Below are 16532 nucleotides of genomic sequence, written 5' to 3' on the forward strand. Positions count from 1 at the left end.
CTCCTAAAGAATACATGTCTTTTGCTTAAATCATCTGTATTTCCAGTAATTCACAGGTGTTTCCAATTTTTAGAAACAGGTAATCCATCAATCTAATTGGACTGCGACTCCAGGGTCAGGGCTGAACACTCCTGACCAAAAGCCTACCACATAATAATAGCAGTTCTGGAGAAACAATCTTTGTGCACAGTACAGCCAAGTTTTAGATGAGCAGTTCTTTGACATTTCTTTGACAAGTGACATAAATTGTTTGCTTCCCTTGAGATCTGTAAGTTGCCAGTGAGGCCATGAGATGGAGTGACGCCCAGTACAAACAGGAAAAATAGCTTTATTGAGACTGCAGAATTAGTCATCCCTTTCACACAGAATGACTTTGGGTTTTGATGCCACATACAGTACGTGCCTATTACGACAAGCGAAACAGTTCACGGTGATTTTGAAACGTGTGCTTACAGCGAGAAGGAATGTGCTGTTGATTTTAAAGCATTCCTTAATTGTTACATTTGTGGACTGAGAGGAGGAGGAGAATCACAGACGTTTCCTTCTGCATCCTGCCTATAATGTCATCCTACTGTAGTTCAATGTCAGACGTCCTAACAGAGTTAGTTGAAGAAATGTTATTTCTGAATCTTTAGAGAAAGATCAGCTAAAGATTAAAAATGCTGTTGTTGTTTTTTCCTTTTTTATTTTGTTTGCACTGGGGTCTTTTGCACTGATTGGGCTTGTTCAATTCTCTGATTGTGTTTGCTTTAACCAAGGTATAATATAAGTGGGATTAAATGCAAATACAGTAACTTGTATTTTTCTCTTCTGGTAACAAAACTTTTTGGAAACTTGTTTTTATCTCCTGGTTGATTTGCATAACATATTCTTCAGAACTCTTTAAACTCTATTATGAAAAGGGCCCTTTATATGTTTGTTTTTAAGAAGAATGCTCTGTTAAGGGATTGTTAACCCCCAACTTATGAGAATGCTATTAGCCATCTGGTATAACATACAGTACTGCCTTTACTGTTGGAATGGTCAAAGAGTCAAAGTCTAATTTATTTATTCGTCTCTGGTATGTTGTCAGTTTCCCATTTCTGAATCTTGAGGGCTCAGAAAGTGTCAATATGACTGAAAAAGTGTTTTTTCATTAATCCAGTTATTTACTTGTGAGATTTGTGTGACAGCTGGCATGCCATTTCTAAAGAATGTGTGGCTCATCGTTTTTGTTTTTATTTCCCTCCCACCAGTTTCCTTCATTCATGCAAGCAGAGCTAAAGGAGACTTTTATAAAGGAGACACTTGGATGAAACTCTGCCTGCGGTTCTGTGTTGTTTTGGGGGACCCTGCTATTCAGGGTAAATACAAAATAGCCAGAAACGGATATACATTAAACTCGTTCTGCAAAGTTGGGAAGTTAAGGAAGCCTCAACCTACAAATGGTTCATTTCTGAGCTGCAAACCTAACATCACCGGAAATCGCTTCCCCTCAGAAAGCGAACATCTGTTTCTTAAGTCAGATCATGGCATCTAGCGCACTCCAGGCTGTGCGCTCACAGCCCAGGGAAAAAAGATCACTTCCTGTTTCTGCCTGATTCACCCCCTGAGAACCCTCACTCTTCTCACCCCACCCCCATCCGCACTTTCCCATGAATAAAATACATCCCGCTCTCCTCGCTTAAGACTGACCGGCCGCCCTCACTAAACCAATCGCGTTTCCACGCTCTGGTGATGCGCTGATCTGAGGAACTGTCCGAATACTCTGAATTATGTAGGAAACTCCAATTGCTGCAAGTTTCAAGGCCTTACTTTTCGTGCATAATTTGAACAGTGATGTTGATAATAATAAAATAATAATAATAATTCCGTTATTTCGGTGTTACTCTAAATCAGAGCTAGCCACAGATACTAGTGCTTCCTGTCTGCTTTGATTATACTGTATAAGTGAGGCAAGTGCACACGGAAACTGATATTGGGAGCACTTAGAAATCCAGAGATCCATTTTGGATAGAGGCAGAGACTTTGCCATCATGCACTAACACGTCAGCGTCATGCTGCAGTTTAACAGAATATAAAGAATACATACAACTGGCGAGACTCCGAGGGGCAAATACATTGTGTTCGATTTTGACAACGAAACGGAGAAGCGATGTATGCTTGTGTCGTCGTTCTTAGGTTAATTTCAGTGTCGGAAAACGAAAACAATTTGACAAATCAGTGTGTACCCAATTAAGATGTGGAAGCCGTTATTACAGTGCTTGGGTGTAGCCTGAATCCTAGAATTCAAGAACGGGACCCGATGCGTGTATTAATCTTTTATTTCTTCTGTCACCTGTGTACTGCGTACTTTGCAACCTTATTGAGGTGACCTCTGTCTATGCCAACATTTGCCCGGGTATATGATTGGTGATCATTTGAAAAAAAAACAAAAGTGGCATCAACACGATGTATTGTAGGTCACCTATCAAAAATGATACAGGTTTCATTACACTACCCTAAGCGCGATAGAAATGTATCCATTCACCAGCGTTCAGGCTGGAATTCCAAAAGCCCTCTGCGCATTTAAAACTCAATGAAGTTAACAGTTAGAGGCCTGGAGTTTTTTTGGGCATTTCAACCCTTACACTGAATGTACTTCTGAACTACAATACACCGTTATGTGTTAAGCTGTACTCTTTCGCCACATCTCCATCCTTTCTATACACGAGTTCTGGGTACGAGAAAATGAGCACATTGTGCAGTGTGCGCTTTGAATTGCAGCAGCTGGCAGAGTTCCTCGCTTCCTCCCTCCTCGCTTGTCTTCCTTCTACTTTGTTTTCTCTTTTGTCTGGCTCCACCAGTGCCGGAGGGACACAGTCAACTGAATCAAAAAAAAAACGTGAAACGAGTCCGGGTGACTGAACTAACTGGGAGGGTTTCGCCGAAAGGGGCAAAAATACAGAAGCCCCCCTCCTTTTGCGAAACAGCACAGGAGCGCACAATTCGGGCTCCCGTCGCCTCCACAAAACCGAGGCGGCTGGGTTACTAAAGGCGCTGCTGATGCTGCGTTATTCTCAAAATCTTGTTCGTGTCGCCCGGACAAAAGCGCCGGCGACGTGGAGGTTATCGCCATTAATAGGGAGCGCCGAAGAGGTCTGATCGTGGGCATAATTCTTGATCAGTGAGATGACTCGGTAGTTCCGTTGTTTGGACACGGTACTGCGGTTCGCATCTTGCCACACGCTTTCTTTCAGCTTCTGCTCAGCATCCATATTTTTCGCATCTCTGTAGCTGTAGGGAGTGGCAGGGCTGCTGTTGATCTGCGCGAACCGCCGGCTCTCGGTCCACACTCGCTCCCTTTCCGCAGGAGCAAAGCAGGGGCTGCTGGCTTTCGGACGGGTTGCCGCGGCACCTTGGATGTTTGGAGGTAATTGTTATTTGTTTTTTTATCCTTTCGCGGTACCCCCCAAGCTTCCATGCGATTAGATGTACTATGAAGTGAAACGGGATACGCAACCAGGCTGTAATAAGAGAAACAATGGACAAGCTTGAATGAGGGGGAACGGAGAAAAAGGCATTCTGTATATACTGTTCGTTTCTGTAGCCTCTTGTGCTCGCTTTTCGCGTAAAACGCATGTTTAAACCTATGACATTTAACCATCGCAGTAAACCGCAAATTTGCATCGCATGGCGTTTTGGACAGAAGTCCTGAGATTGAATGGTTGTCACAGTGCTGAGGCATAGCTTCTCTATTCCTGCAATGTATGGTGTTTGCCCTTTTTGTTTCCGCAGACAGAAATTAGGCAGTTGTGTTTTTTACGCAACAAATGAATCGCTCCCAACAACTGCAAGGAGCTATCTTTCGAATATAAAGGAAAACCTGGTCATTATGACGCCCTTTTTTGTATCTACTGTAGGTGATGACTTTTAATATAAATAGATCGACCTGTACGTTTCATTAAAATGTATTGCTGTAGGGAATACGAACAGGAAGCTCTACTGAGAACCTCTAAAATGCTTGGCTCTTAGTGAAAGGTTGGTTTGTTGTTTGGATGTCTGTAACAGCCATGTGCCAAATTAAGCGGAGAGAGCGCAAAGATGTCAGGTCATCCTTCATGCACTTACAGTAAAGTGACAGTAGATTTTAGTTTATGCCATCTACTGTATGCAGCCCATCCCCCGGCGTGAATATAATTTTAAGGAGTAAGAATCACAGTTTTCCAGTGAATTGCCGAGTAAAATACGTTAGAACCCGTGTCATACAGTGAATAATGAAGAAACTGCGTGTCTAATGTTCCGAAATTGATGAAGGCCGATAACGTGCCGTTTTGCTAGAAAATCTGATAAAGGTATGATTTGCCTTCTAGCAAAGACAACCACGGGGTTGATAGAACACAAACTGTCACACTATTTAGTCATCGGTTCCTGTTTTCTTTGACTTGAACAGGACTGCTGGTCCATAGTCCAATATATTATTGAAACGATAAATATTGTTGATCTAAACAAGGAAATAGATGCAGTATGTTATCAAACTAAAATGATGTTAAAATAAACAAATCTCTCGGTTATTTTGGCGCAACCTGGTGTTTAAGGAATACATTGTCAAAAACACAAATGTTATGGATTGCTCTTTATAACAAACATTTTCCTGACAAGGGATTGTTTTCAGAACAGTTCTTTCAGCGTCTCTAGACCATTATTTTTCCTTTAGAAAAGTTTGAAAATGCAGCCAAACAATTCCTGAAGCCCATACAATTGCAAATATTGTGTTAAAGTAACAAACAATAACGTTTCTTTTGTGATACAGCATACGGCATTCAACATATCATGTTGCTTATTTTAGTATCAATGTACAGTATGTTGACAAAGTTGTATCTTTTTAAGGCTATTTTAATCAATGATGTTTATTTTACTAACATTAAAAGGTTATAGCAATCAAAAACAATTGTGTTAGTATGTACTGTAACACTGAGGTGATAAGAATGACTAAAACTAACTGTGAACTAATTATTACATGAGACAGTAGGGTATCTTGAAGCCAACATTATACCATCATTGTCTTTTGTACTGAGTTTTTGTTTTGTTTTTTTGTGGTGTGGAATTTACAATGAGTTCAGAATTCAGTCCTGCATTTCAATAATCAAAGTGCCCTATCTGGGACATTCTAAAAGGGGTGGGTTGTTGGCCCTCTTTTTAATCCATTTCTCTCTTTTTTTGAGTTATGTTAACTTGAATAACAGGCCAATACAAAACAAACAAACACAGATAATGTCTGAATCTCCAAATGCAATGTGTCCTACCAAACAAAACTGCAGGCACTTCTCAATTGCTTCCCAGCCATAAGAATGAAACTCATTGATCTTAAAACTTCCTTTCGCTTTCTCCTAATTTTTTGGTCCAGTCAGTTCAAGCAGAATTTAGCAAGACAGTGAGTTTAAAACATGATTTCCAAACTCATTTGAATGTTATTCATACAGTATGTCAGGTTTATTGTGGCTGTGCAGAAATGATTGGGTAAAACACAGTTCTATTGCTGAGTATTTTAATATTGCCCTTTCGTGTTTGGAACCAACGTAAGAAGATTAATTACTCCAGATACAGACTGCTACTCTTCACCAGAGAATACTCATCTGCAAGGATAGCAATGCTTCTGGAGAACTAACCCTTTTCTAGTAAGAGTTGTGCTTTACTTTTTGAGTCTTGCCCAATGACAACAATGCACTAGAAGAGACTTCCCCTCTCTGATCTCTGAGAGCTGAAAGCATAAATGATAATGATGTCACTCAGCGGGGTTACCCAGCTGAATTAGTAATAGAATTAGTACTGTGTGATAGATTAAAGGAAAGTTGTAGAAGTAACATAGAGATTTTGGTGTCTCTAGGGATGGAGTATCATTGAATCATGGTTTGTCTGTGAATGTTTGATCAGTTGTATTGGATCATCATAAAAGCAGAATGGCCGAGAAATATGTTTGGAAGCAGAAAACACAGGAGATATCAGTATTTTTAAATACATTTCATATTTGTACAGTATGTGTCAGAATTAATCTACACATGATCCACAAAATCTACTTTATTGGAGATGCAGACCACAAAGTAAAACTTTAATATGTTTGCTATATAATATGTAACTTAAATATGTTTTTAAACCAAAAGGTTTTTCTTTTTTATGTTTTTTTCTCCTGGTTGTTATACAGTACTGTATCTAGTAACAAGGTGATAGTTGACTCTTGACCTCTGATAGAAATGATACTGTGTATATTGTACTTCATCAACAAAAAGCACTAAAATTGGTAGTTGTCCAATTGAAGAGCAGGCATTGCAGTCAATGCCCTGCTTCAGAGAGATAATGAAACTGCAGTGCCAATGCTATCACTTGTAACTGCAGGTTACTTTGTCAGGGGAGGAAATCAAGTCTGGAAAAACGCATTCATTTCAAGGTCATTTAAAATGAGTAAGTACTCTGTTATTAGTTGTTATACACTGTAAGTGCATATAGAATAAAACATAGATTTGACTGACACTTGCCTTGTGCACATTTAAGGTCCTATAGCATTATTCATTTCTAGCCTAATGTCCTGACCAAATTCTACTTTAGGACTAATGAATCAAACAACCCTATATTTCCCCCTGAATTCAAGTGGGGAAGTGATTTCTCACTGTTGCACATGATCTGTCCGTCACATCATCCAGGTGGGGCTGCACACTGGTGTTATTGGAGAGTCCCCACTACCTGTAAAGCCCTTTGAGTGGAGTGTCCAGAAAAGCACGATGTAAGTGTAAGGAAGTTTACTGGAGGACATTCATGGTGAGACATAACCCATACAGCTGTATGGTTTTAGTGTGGATGAAGCTCAAAGAAATAGCCCAGGAGAGACTGACAGACCTGAGCAAGTTGTCTTGTTTCCACAGGTGACAATGAGAGGGGGTGGCCAACACCGCGAGGCCTGACATGCTGACCGAAGCCTCCAGAAGTAGGGAATTTTCTTGAGCACCCGTATCCAGAGACGAGCGATGAGCATGCTGAAGCCCAGCGGGCTGAAGATCCCCGGCCGGGGTCCGAAGCACTCCAGCCCGGTCGGACGGTCGTCCGCTGGATCGTCTTCAGGCGCACCAACACAGAAAGAGAGTAAGTCTTGTTTCATCTGGACCCTCCGGCGGCTGAGGAGGCCCCATTGTGTTGCCTGGAAGGGGCATTTTGTGTAAGTTGCAATGTAAAAGACTAAAAGGGTCAGCCAGTTCATTGGAAAACAACGTCCACAGTTACTTGTCCTGGGTTTACCACAAAATCCCTGCTGAATTCTAGATGATGTCAGATTGGGAAAATGCTCATTCTCACCCACATTTTCTTTCCATTACACAGTAGAAGAAAATTTGGATTTGCTACCAGGACACAGAAAAATGTGTCGACAGTTTTCTGGAAGCATTTACATGTGGTGTCACTCAATGTTTAACTGAATATGAAAAAAAACTTAACACAGATTCACGAGAAAGAAATAACACCCAAGGTGTGCTGTAAGTATACTGAAGCAGTTTCCCCAGCAGCTTCAGACAGAAACTCAAATGCATATTGTGTGGTGATATTGATTGCCTTTACCACCTTGTAATATTCTTCTGACTATTCTTAAATTTTCTTTATGCAGCAGACCTGTTCTCCCCTCACACAAATGATACCTCTTCTCCATCTCATAGTTGTATCTTCCTATATGGGCAGAAGAACATTTGTAGGTCAGAAACTGTTCCCAAAGCATCTGAAATCTAGTGGGACTGAGATAATGAGAGTTCATTACTGTAAGTCTTCATTAGAAGTTAGCTCTTCAAATCTAAATCTTTCTTTTAGTCTTTGTTATCATTATGCTAACTGTAGGCTATAGTATGTTCCAGACTCTCAATTTCCCAGATAAATATTTTCAGGGAATAAATAAAGAGTTCTTATTAAACCAGTAGACTTTTTAATATCACCCTGTTAGATGTTGTTCCTCAGTGATTATATACTATTGTATCAAGACTAAAACTACATGTTGTGCTCTTGCATGTGGGGTGAGTTATTTTTAAACCCTGTTTGTTCTGAATGACCTATCTAGCTTACAAATCCACAAAACGTGACCTGTTTGGCCCTCCTGGTGAAATCAACATGTTGTGATCTTTCGCCTCCATGTTTCGACTGGTTATTAGACCATGCCTAAAGCATTTTCTAAATGAATTTTGTAATTCTCCGGCATCTGAGTGATCACAGATAGGATTGCTAAAATTATTATAAAAGGATTTATAGCATCATAACAATTTTATAAAAAATGTGGTTATCTTTCAGGTAAACACATTTTCGTTTTCTTAAATGTTATCAGCTCTTAAATTTGCCACATTATTTAATACAAAAACAGACATTCCCCAGCTCACATGAACACACAAAGTCCCTCATCCATGCCCTTCCGTGTTACTCAACCCCAGGTTTCTAAGGTCCCTCAAAACAGCTGTAATGACCCCTCTCCCTGCAGCAAAGCTTTGACTGCATGAGCAGAAGCAGCCCTCCCTGCTTCTGCTGTCCCACCAGCTGGGAGTTCCATAGAAATACAGGCCAGGCTTCTGGGAAGCCAGGAGAGCGAATCCAGCGTCTCCCAGTGCAGAAACTGTTAATAGGTTCTTCTTTGTCTTATTATACAGTGTAAGAAAATACATAGCTGGAGGAAGCCAGTGCCTTTGTTTTCCCTCTGATATGAAGCACATATTACATAATTGTGGCCTTCTATCACTGAAAAACTAGCTCCTTTAACAGTTTCTTTTAAAAAGAAATCAAAGCCAGTCATGTCAAACAATCACTCCGTCTGGGTCGATTGATTTTGGACCTTTACAATGAATACTATTAGATCTGCCAGTGATTAGTTGACGTACAGTTGAGTCACGCAAACTTCTGCAGCGAGAGAGGGGGGGTAGAGTCTCTGAGCCTTGTTCCCAGCGGACAGCCAGTGCGCTCTTCTTCAAGGAAGTCGGCCCGGCCGGTTTCTCCACGCAGGGCTGCCCGAGGAGCTGGGGGAAATTGTTGTGTACTGTTTTAATGGTGGAATTCAGCAGGCACGGCGCTGGTGGGAGGCGGCCGGGCACAATTAGAAAATGGGGCCTGTGTTCTCCTTCGCGCGCGGCTCCTTTTCCTGCTCCTCCTGTCGCCATGGCAACCCCGCCCAGGCGCGAGTGCTGCGCCAGCATTCAGCTCGTCCAGGCTCGGCCGGGGCGTCCAGAGGGCCCCGCTGTACTGCGGCGAGCGGCCTAGTCGCCATGGCGCGCGGCCAAGGCCGCCGTGCTGGATCTCAGATAGGCCGAGCTTTCGCCTTCACCACATGGCTCTGGAACGACCTCTTCCTCCAGTTCGTGCATGGCTGTCTTCATAAAAATGTTACCTTTTTGAAACACACCAGCGTCGGGATTTGGGCACTGTCTCTCCTGTTGTGAACTGTCTTCCCCTTTTCCATTCACAACATTTTATCATTATTTTTAAAGTGCTCCGAATTCACACCACTGCTGTACAATAGGTGACCACGCGTGCGGTGTGTGAACTGGCGGGGAGTCTTAGACATTCAGATACCATCCACACAAATGGTTTATTTCTTATTGTAATCTTTGCTACAGTGATGTGCTTTGTCCATCGTTGACTGAAAAAATGACCCGTCATCATTTTTTTCAGAACAACATTTTCTATTTTTGTATATGACTATGTCATGGTGCCGTACAGGACAGTTAGTGGCATTGCTGCAGGCCCTGGCCATCTGTTTAGCTGGGAGAGCTCTGTCTGGCCAATCCCAGCACTCCTCCTGTGCTATAGCTTGGGCAATCCCAGTCACAGCTGCCTAGTGACAGTACCTAGGCTTGACCTTATGACCTGGTGTCTGGGCCATAAAAGTCAACTTTAATTGAGAATGTTTAAGTGGGGGCCTGTGTCAGCATTCTTTTCCTGCAAAAGAGTAGGTAAAGGTTTAGTCCACCATGAATAATAGAATGGAGAAACAACATTTCAGCTGTTAATCCTTCTTCAGATGTTTGTCAGATTAGAGATTCTTTTGTATAAATTACATATAAATTCTTACAAGTTTCAAGTTATAATTGTCTTCCTTCACGGATATTATGTGAGGTTGGGAAGGACAATATTCTGGCAACAACAGTAGTAACAGTTTGAACACTAACCTTCAGTGATCACAATGTCCAGTAGTTTGAGGAGGAGAAATGTCTGCAGCATCAGAGGCCAGAGGCCCTGTATTTGTTATACTCTCAGTTTATGAAAAGCTCTTTCTTCTCAGACCTCACACCTGGAGAATGCTCTTTCTGTATATTAAAAATTCAAAGAGATCTGTCATACAGTTCCTTGCTCTTTAGTATGGGTTGCTTGAAATGTGTTGATTTGGTTTTGCTAGATGTGGCAAGCTTTAAACCAGCAGATGAGTCTATCTGGGTCAGATTCTGAGATACTGCAGATGAAGAGGTTGAAATATGTTTCCATGTGAGCATTCATTATACTGCAGGGAACAGAAAAATGACATTTTGGCACTTTGTATCCTGCCATATGATCCATGTGAGTTTAGCTTCGAGGTCACAAATAGTATTTTAATGAGGCATACAAAGATATTTCATGTTCAGAATTACAGTGACGCTTGGAAATCTAGCACTTGCTGGAGTGGGATTACACAGGAGACCCATGTTCATTATGAGATCTTATATCTTAATGCTCCCTGTCTGTTTTTTCCCTAGGCCCCCCTCACAAACAGGCGGCGGTGACGTCAGGCAGTGCCGCTGAGAAACCGGGCTCCAAGGTGCCAGAGGTTGGCGATGACGTGCTGGGCGACTTTGTGGTCGGCGAGCGGGTGTGGGTGAACGGAGTGAAGCCGGGCGTCATCCACTATCTGGGGGAGACCCAGTTCGCCCCGGGCCAGTGGGCAGGCGTGGTGCTGAACGAGCCGGTGGGCAAGAACGACGGCTCGGTGGGCGGCGTCCGCTACTTCGAGTGCCAGCCCCTGCAGGGCATCTTCACGCGGCCCTCCAAGCTCACCCGGCAGCTCGCGGGCGAGGGGGGCGAGGGGCTGTCGGCCGACGCGGTGGCGGCGGCGGCGGCGGCGGCGGCGGCGGCGGCGGCCCAGAGCCTGCCGGGTCACGGCGCCCCCGGGGCTGCTCCGGCCGCCCAGCGCGTGGTGATGCCCCTGCGGGAGAGCGTGCTCAACAGCTCGGTGAAGACGGGCAACGAGTCGGGCTCCAACATGTCCGACAGCGGCTCCGTCAAGAAAGGGGGAGACAAGGACCTGCGCGTGGGGGACCGAGTCCTGGTGAGTGCGCCAAAACGGAATCCTCGACACTCGAAGCCGCCGGTCCTGATGGACGCTCAGATTTCCAGGCCTCTTGGAATCTCTGCTAATCACCCTTAGTCTCCTTCTTACGGGACTGCGTGTCAATGAGTGTATTTCCACATGTTTGGCTTGTCTGGAGTAAATAATTGGAATAATTCCCATCCTATAGGATATTTTCTAATGACGGTTCCCACCGTGCCATTGTGAAACCGTTTTCCAGGTGTGGCTTCATTCCACTACAGGAAACAGGAAAATGAAAATAGAAAGAAAATAGAAGTATTAAGAATTGTGTCTGTAGCAGCCTGGTGTAATGTAAGGGTCACTTTGCAGGGCCATTGGTAATTCCGTTTCATCTTCAGCAGTTTATGAAGTTTTTCGATTTAGGTCAGAATTATTTTCACACCCCTGCCTCCTCCCCATTTTTAGCTGAGATTTAAGGTGGTGCAGCATGCTCATACCTGTGACTCAAAGTCCTGTCTAAATTTCAGAAAACTGCTTTTCAAGAACATTTTAAAATGTTCGATGCCACATAGTCCAGTCTTGTTCCCTGTGCTCCTGAGACAGGCTCTGGTTTGCTACAGTATAATCTGTACTAGGAATACACAACTTTCAGTCAATGGATGTTTAAAATAGTGTATGATAAAATAAATAATATTCTGTCATAATATTATAATATTATAGAACATATTTACACTATGTAACACTATCACGTGTAGTAGTCTAACATCCAAACATAAATACAGGTGTCAGAAGATGTTTATAAGACTTACCTTACCTTACATAGGACAATTTTGGTTTCCTACAGCTGTGTTCTATTTTCTGCTTAATCCTTAGGGGTTGTTCTTGGTGAGCTGGAGTGTAAACTGACAGGCACACTCTTGGACAGGATATCATTCATCGCAGGGCAGAACTAACATGAATTCACTTAGACGGGTATACAGGGGGGAAATGATGAGATACGGATGAACCTGGAATGTATGCTTTTGAAGAGTGAGATGAAACAGCAGTAGCTGGCAAAAATGTGTACATATATATGAGGAACATGCAAACTTCACAGGGTTTATACAACAGACTGGAATCAGTTCCAGACTCCAAGACTGGTGAGACATTAATGTCTATCACATCACCATGCTACCCACTGATGCACAGTACATTCAATTTATTAAAACATGCAATTACCTATTAGGTTTTCCATACATTGTAGCCTACTGGCATACACATGTGATAAAATACATTACTTTCTACGTGACCCAGTCACAAGACAATTTGATAAAAATACCCTTTATATAGTCAGACTAACAGCTACAGGGTGGCTGCATGTACAACAGGAGTATGAGGCAGGGCATGATATACTGATTCCAGCAGCACACTCTCTGCCAAGCTAGTACACTGGGAAAGAGCGAGGAATCCACTTACCACCCATGGATCAGGTGCTCAAGAGGAGCCTTGTCCCACTATTCTGACTCCAAGATTCCCGAGAGCTGATGCATTAGCTATCCTCACCACACTGCCTTTGGATTTTTATCCCATCCCTCCCCCTCTTCCCTAAAAGCCTTACTAGTGTCTGATCAATAGGACCTGTCCAGCTGGATTAATGACAAGACCACCCTGATGTCTGCTCATTGAATTACAGCAAGTGGTTTTTATAGACACATCAACCCGCTTGTTAGAATGAAGCGGTATGATTTCGTGCACCCTTAGATACATGAGCAACATCCACAGACCCAGCAACCCGAGGCCCTGAAGCTTTAGAAGGTATCTGCTCAGGCACTGGCCTGGCTTACTGTAGTCAAACTCCTGAGACCTGAAGGGATCAGCCTACTTATCTGGGGGTCAAATGTTATCTTTACTGCATTCAAAATCTCTTGTATATTAATGCTGATTCAAAGTTCACCTTGATTTTTTTAGAACAAGCACTTTCACCTGCAACAAAATACTCCACCCTATATACTCCACCAAAATACTCCTTACAATTCTATGCCTTTTCATGTTAAGACATATCTGACATTCATCTAGTCCTCACCAAGTCTCTATAGTAGATAAATTTTAACTAATGTGAATGGTAGGTACGTCTCTTTTCAGGCCATAAAGACCCATTGGGAATGGGGGACAAGGGCCACCATTTTTTCTCAACCATCCAACACTGGAGGTGGAGGTGATGTGGTCAGCAGATCACATCAGATTCTGTAGTATCTTCTAACAGATAATGGACTTATACAGTATGCAATTGCTCCTGTAAAATCCCATCAGACTATTTACTGAGAGCATTCTGATCAGCTTATTGATTGTCACATCAGTCCAGTAGAGCTGATTGAACCACTCTGTTTACAATATCATTAATCTTACTAAGCTACAGTAGCTCTCTCTGCAGCAAAATGAACTCCACAGTGTTCTGTGTCTTAAAGACGTGAGTTTTTAATCTTCTTCAGTTTTCATCCTGCATTTTGTAATTTTCAGACATTTGTTAAATAGGCCAAATGTTATATTTTAAAGTCAGCGTGCCTGTTTATAAAGCATTTAAAAGCATTTTCTGTGTTTGCAAAAACATATACAGTCCATACTGTATAGGTTTATTGCTAATGTAAAAAATCTTATTCTAACAAGCCAATGAAATGTTTTTACTATAGGAAATGAGTCAGGTCTGGACTAGAAGATCTTGTCAAACCAAAGAAAAAAAAAGATTCTGCCTGCAAACTATTCTCTGGTATTTCACACAGACCTATCTTATTTCCCTGACTGTATCCTACCCTCTTAAGGACAATCCAATGTCAATTAAATGACTGCAATAGAACCTCAAGTATTGCTTTTGTGTTCTAAAATAAGCCTAGCAATTACATTTTCTCTTTTAGGATATTAAGGAGGAATCACAATGCAAAAATTACACACACAGCCCACAAAGACAGGCATTTTTCTGCATTTACTGCACATCTGACTAGTTACAATGAATGCATTCCATCTTTTACCCACTAATTAAACAAAACTGCAAGCAGTACACTGCCAAATTGATATTTACTAATTTTACTGAGGACTGTAGTGCTTGCTGTAGTTATTGGAATGTTTTGTTTTGGGATGGAGCATTAAGGGTGTGCCAAAGAAGTGAGGTGGCCACGGTATTATTTAAAATGACGGACTTTGGCTGAGGATGCGAGAAAGTGGTTGATGTTTCCTGTTTCCAAGGCATTGTTTCTGTGAAAATGAAAAGCTTGCTGCTGCACCAACTTTCCTCAAAGTGTATCTTTACCTAAAGATTTTTTAAATACTAATAATAATTGGGTGGCATGGTGGCGCAGTGGTGCCTCCCAGCGCTGGGATGCTGGGTGTATTTCCTTGTTTATCTGCGTGGAGTTTGCATGTTCTCCCTGCGTTCATGTGGGTTTCCTCCTGGTGTTTCATCCTGCAATCCAAAGACATCCCCCCAGGTTTATTTGCTTCTGGACTGTCAGAATAGGCTCCAGCTCCCCCCCACAACCCTGTCATGAATAAAATATATGGATAGATAATAATAAAAATTTCAGATTATGCACTGAAAGTAACACTTTACCTTATGTGGTGTAGTCTTGTTTACTGTGAGTGTACAGTATGTGTACAGGACGTGTACAGTAAATTAACCCCATAAGTCATTTTACTTGATCATCTGGTATAATCTTCTGTCTGCCGGTTGGAGCATTACCAGCAACCATATAATCAATTTAGAACTTTTAGACATCTTTGCTGCATTTAAAATGCTTTAGGGTTTAAATACTTCTCTTCAATCAGTTCAATCAGAGTTTTTTTTCAACAGAGCTTTCTCCCAGGTCAGAGGGGTTTACTGTTAGATAACGTACAGCATGAAGATCTTAGTACAGCACTAATATCTTTATGAGAAGCATGTTATATCTTTATGGGAATCATTTCTGTGCAGTTGTGGCATATTCTGGCAGAGGAAATGTAAGCTCTGCTTTGTTTTTTCTCTGCAACAAACTCTGAGATACAGCAAAAAACAACTTCCACTGAAGTGCATTTGTGTAATTTGTAGGGGATTCTGCTGAGTGTCCCTTTGCCCAGTTCTCCTCAATCACGCTGACAGACAGTAAACAGGATGAAGCTAAGACTTACAGTACGCAGAGCTCCCTGACCGCAAATCACTGAACAGTGTCAGATCTGTTGATCTAAGGTGGATGTGGGGGAGAAGGGCTGTGATGTATATTCCAAGTCACCGATTGGTTTTTAAGATTTTGCTAGTTGTCTAAGTGGAACCCACAGGGATATTCCTACGAGAGCATTTTATTCATTCTCATATACAATTGTCCTTCTATTGTACATAGAAAGCTATGATCATGGAGAAACAGGAGGAAATTATATTCCAGGCATTAGAATCGGGTGAAGAAGGCTCCACAGCCGAAAAGTTGTGTTTTCTTTCTTCTCTTTTCAGCATGCAATGAACCTATTACTTGTTCCTTTGCAGTCTATGCATGCTGACGCAGGCACCCACCTGAACTATTAGAATAGATGACTCTTTTTGAACCAGGTAGTGAGCATGTGGAACTGACTGTGCTCACCAAACCATTTGATTGAAGCTGATTCACCAAAGCCTGACAAGAGACTTAAATATTCTGAGACGGGAAAGACCCAAGTTATCACACAATCACACCAGTTACTGGCATAGCTGTAAACCATAGGAAACTGGAGGGAAAGGCACTGGGTAACCCAGAATGCTGGCACCACTCTAGACATATTATTTGCAATATGCGATTACAAATAATATAACCTGGTTGACAGTATTTTCCATGTGTCATGCCAGTGTATAGAGTTACAACTAATACCCAGAGATATTGTAGGCATTGGGATTTCAGTGACAGTTTATAATGCTTGTATTGTTATTTTTACAATACAGTCCTTCTCACTTTTTACAGGTTTGGATTTAAGCTCTAGCTGAGAGAACTAAGGTCACCTCCACAAGTGAGAGCCAGGCAGCAGCCAGCAAGGAAGCTAAACTGATTACTTCCACAGGCCTGATTGCTTCTTCGGTTTGGTTTTAATCAGCATTTGAGAAGTGAAGAAAAACCACTCTTAGGGCATGTCACTTTGTCAGCAGCCATCATATCTAATCCAGTCCAACTTAGAATCACCTCTCATCTGAAGTGTTTTTGGTTTGTCTGCTCAGCAGTGGTTCAGAAGCTAATGGCAAGTGTCTGCTCCAACGAGCCTTTTAAACCCTTTCTACACTGCCGAATGTTTTGTGTTTTGCTTACTTCTCAGTACTTTT

At 42.1% G+C, this 16532-nt stretch overlaps 1 protein-coding gene across 9 annotated transcripts in view; it reads left to right on the forward strand.

Annotated features, from left to right (window-relative positions):
• The window catches only part of clip2 (CAP-GLY domain containing linker protein 2), a 114008-nt gene that overhangs the window by 79715 nt on the left and 17761 nt on the right, over window positions 1–16532 (forward strand). For 6 of the 9 annotated variants that reach the window (XM_069184167.1, XM_069184169.1, XM_069184168.1 and 3 more), the window contains 2 exons: window positions 6876–7092; window positions 10698–11266. In XM_069184167.1, coding sequence (XP_069040268.1) covers window positions 6978–7092; window positions 10698–11266 — 684 coding nt within the window. In that variant the 5' untranslated portion in view covers window positions 6876–6977. Of the gene's footprint in view, window positions 1–2760; window positions 3392–6875; window positions 7093–10697; window positions 11267–16532 lie in introns of those variants that run through there. The other 3 variants (XM_069184163.1, XM_069184171.1, XM_069184170.1) reach the window with 2 other exon arrangements.

The sequence above is a fragment of the Lepisosteus oculatus genome, chromosome 26, assembly GCF_040954835.1.
Source record: "Lepisosteus oculatus isolate fLepOcu1 chromosome 26, fLepOcu1.hap2, whole genome shotgun sequence".
In the NCBI taxonomy this organism is placed as follows: domain Eukaryota; kingdom Metazoa; phylum Chordata; class Actinopteri; order Semionotiformes; family Lepisosteidae; genus Lepisosteus; species Lepisosteus oculatus.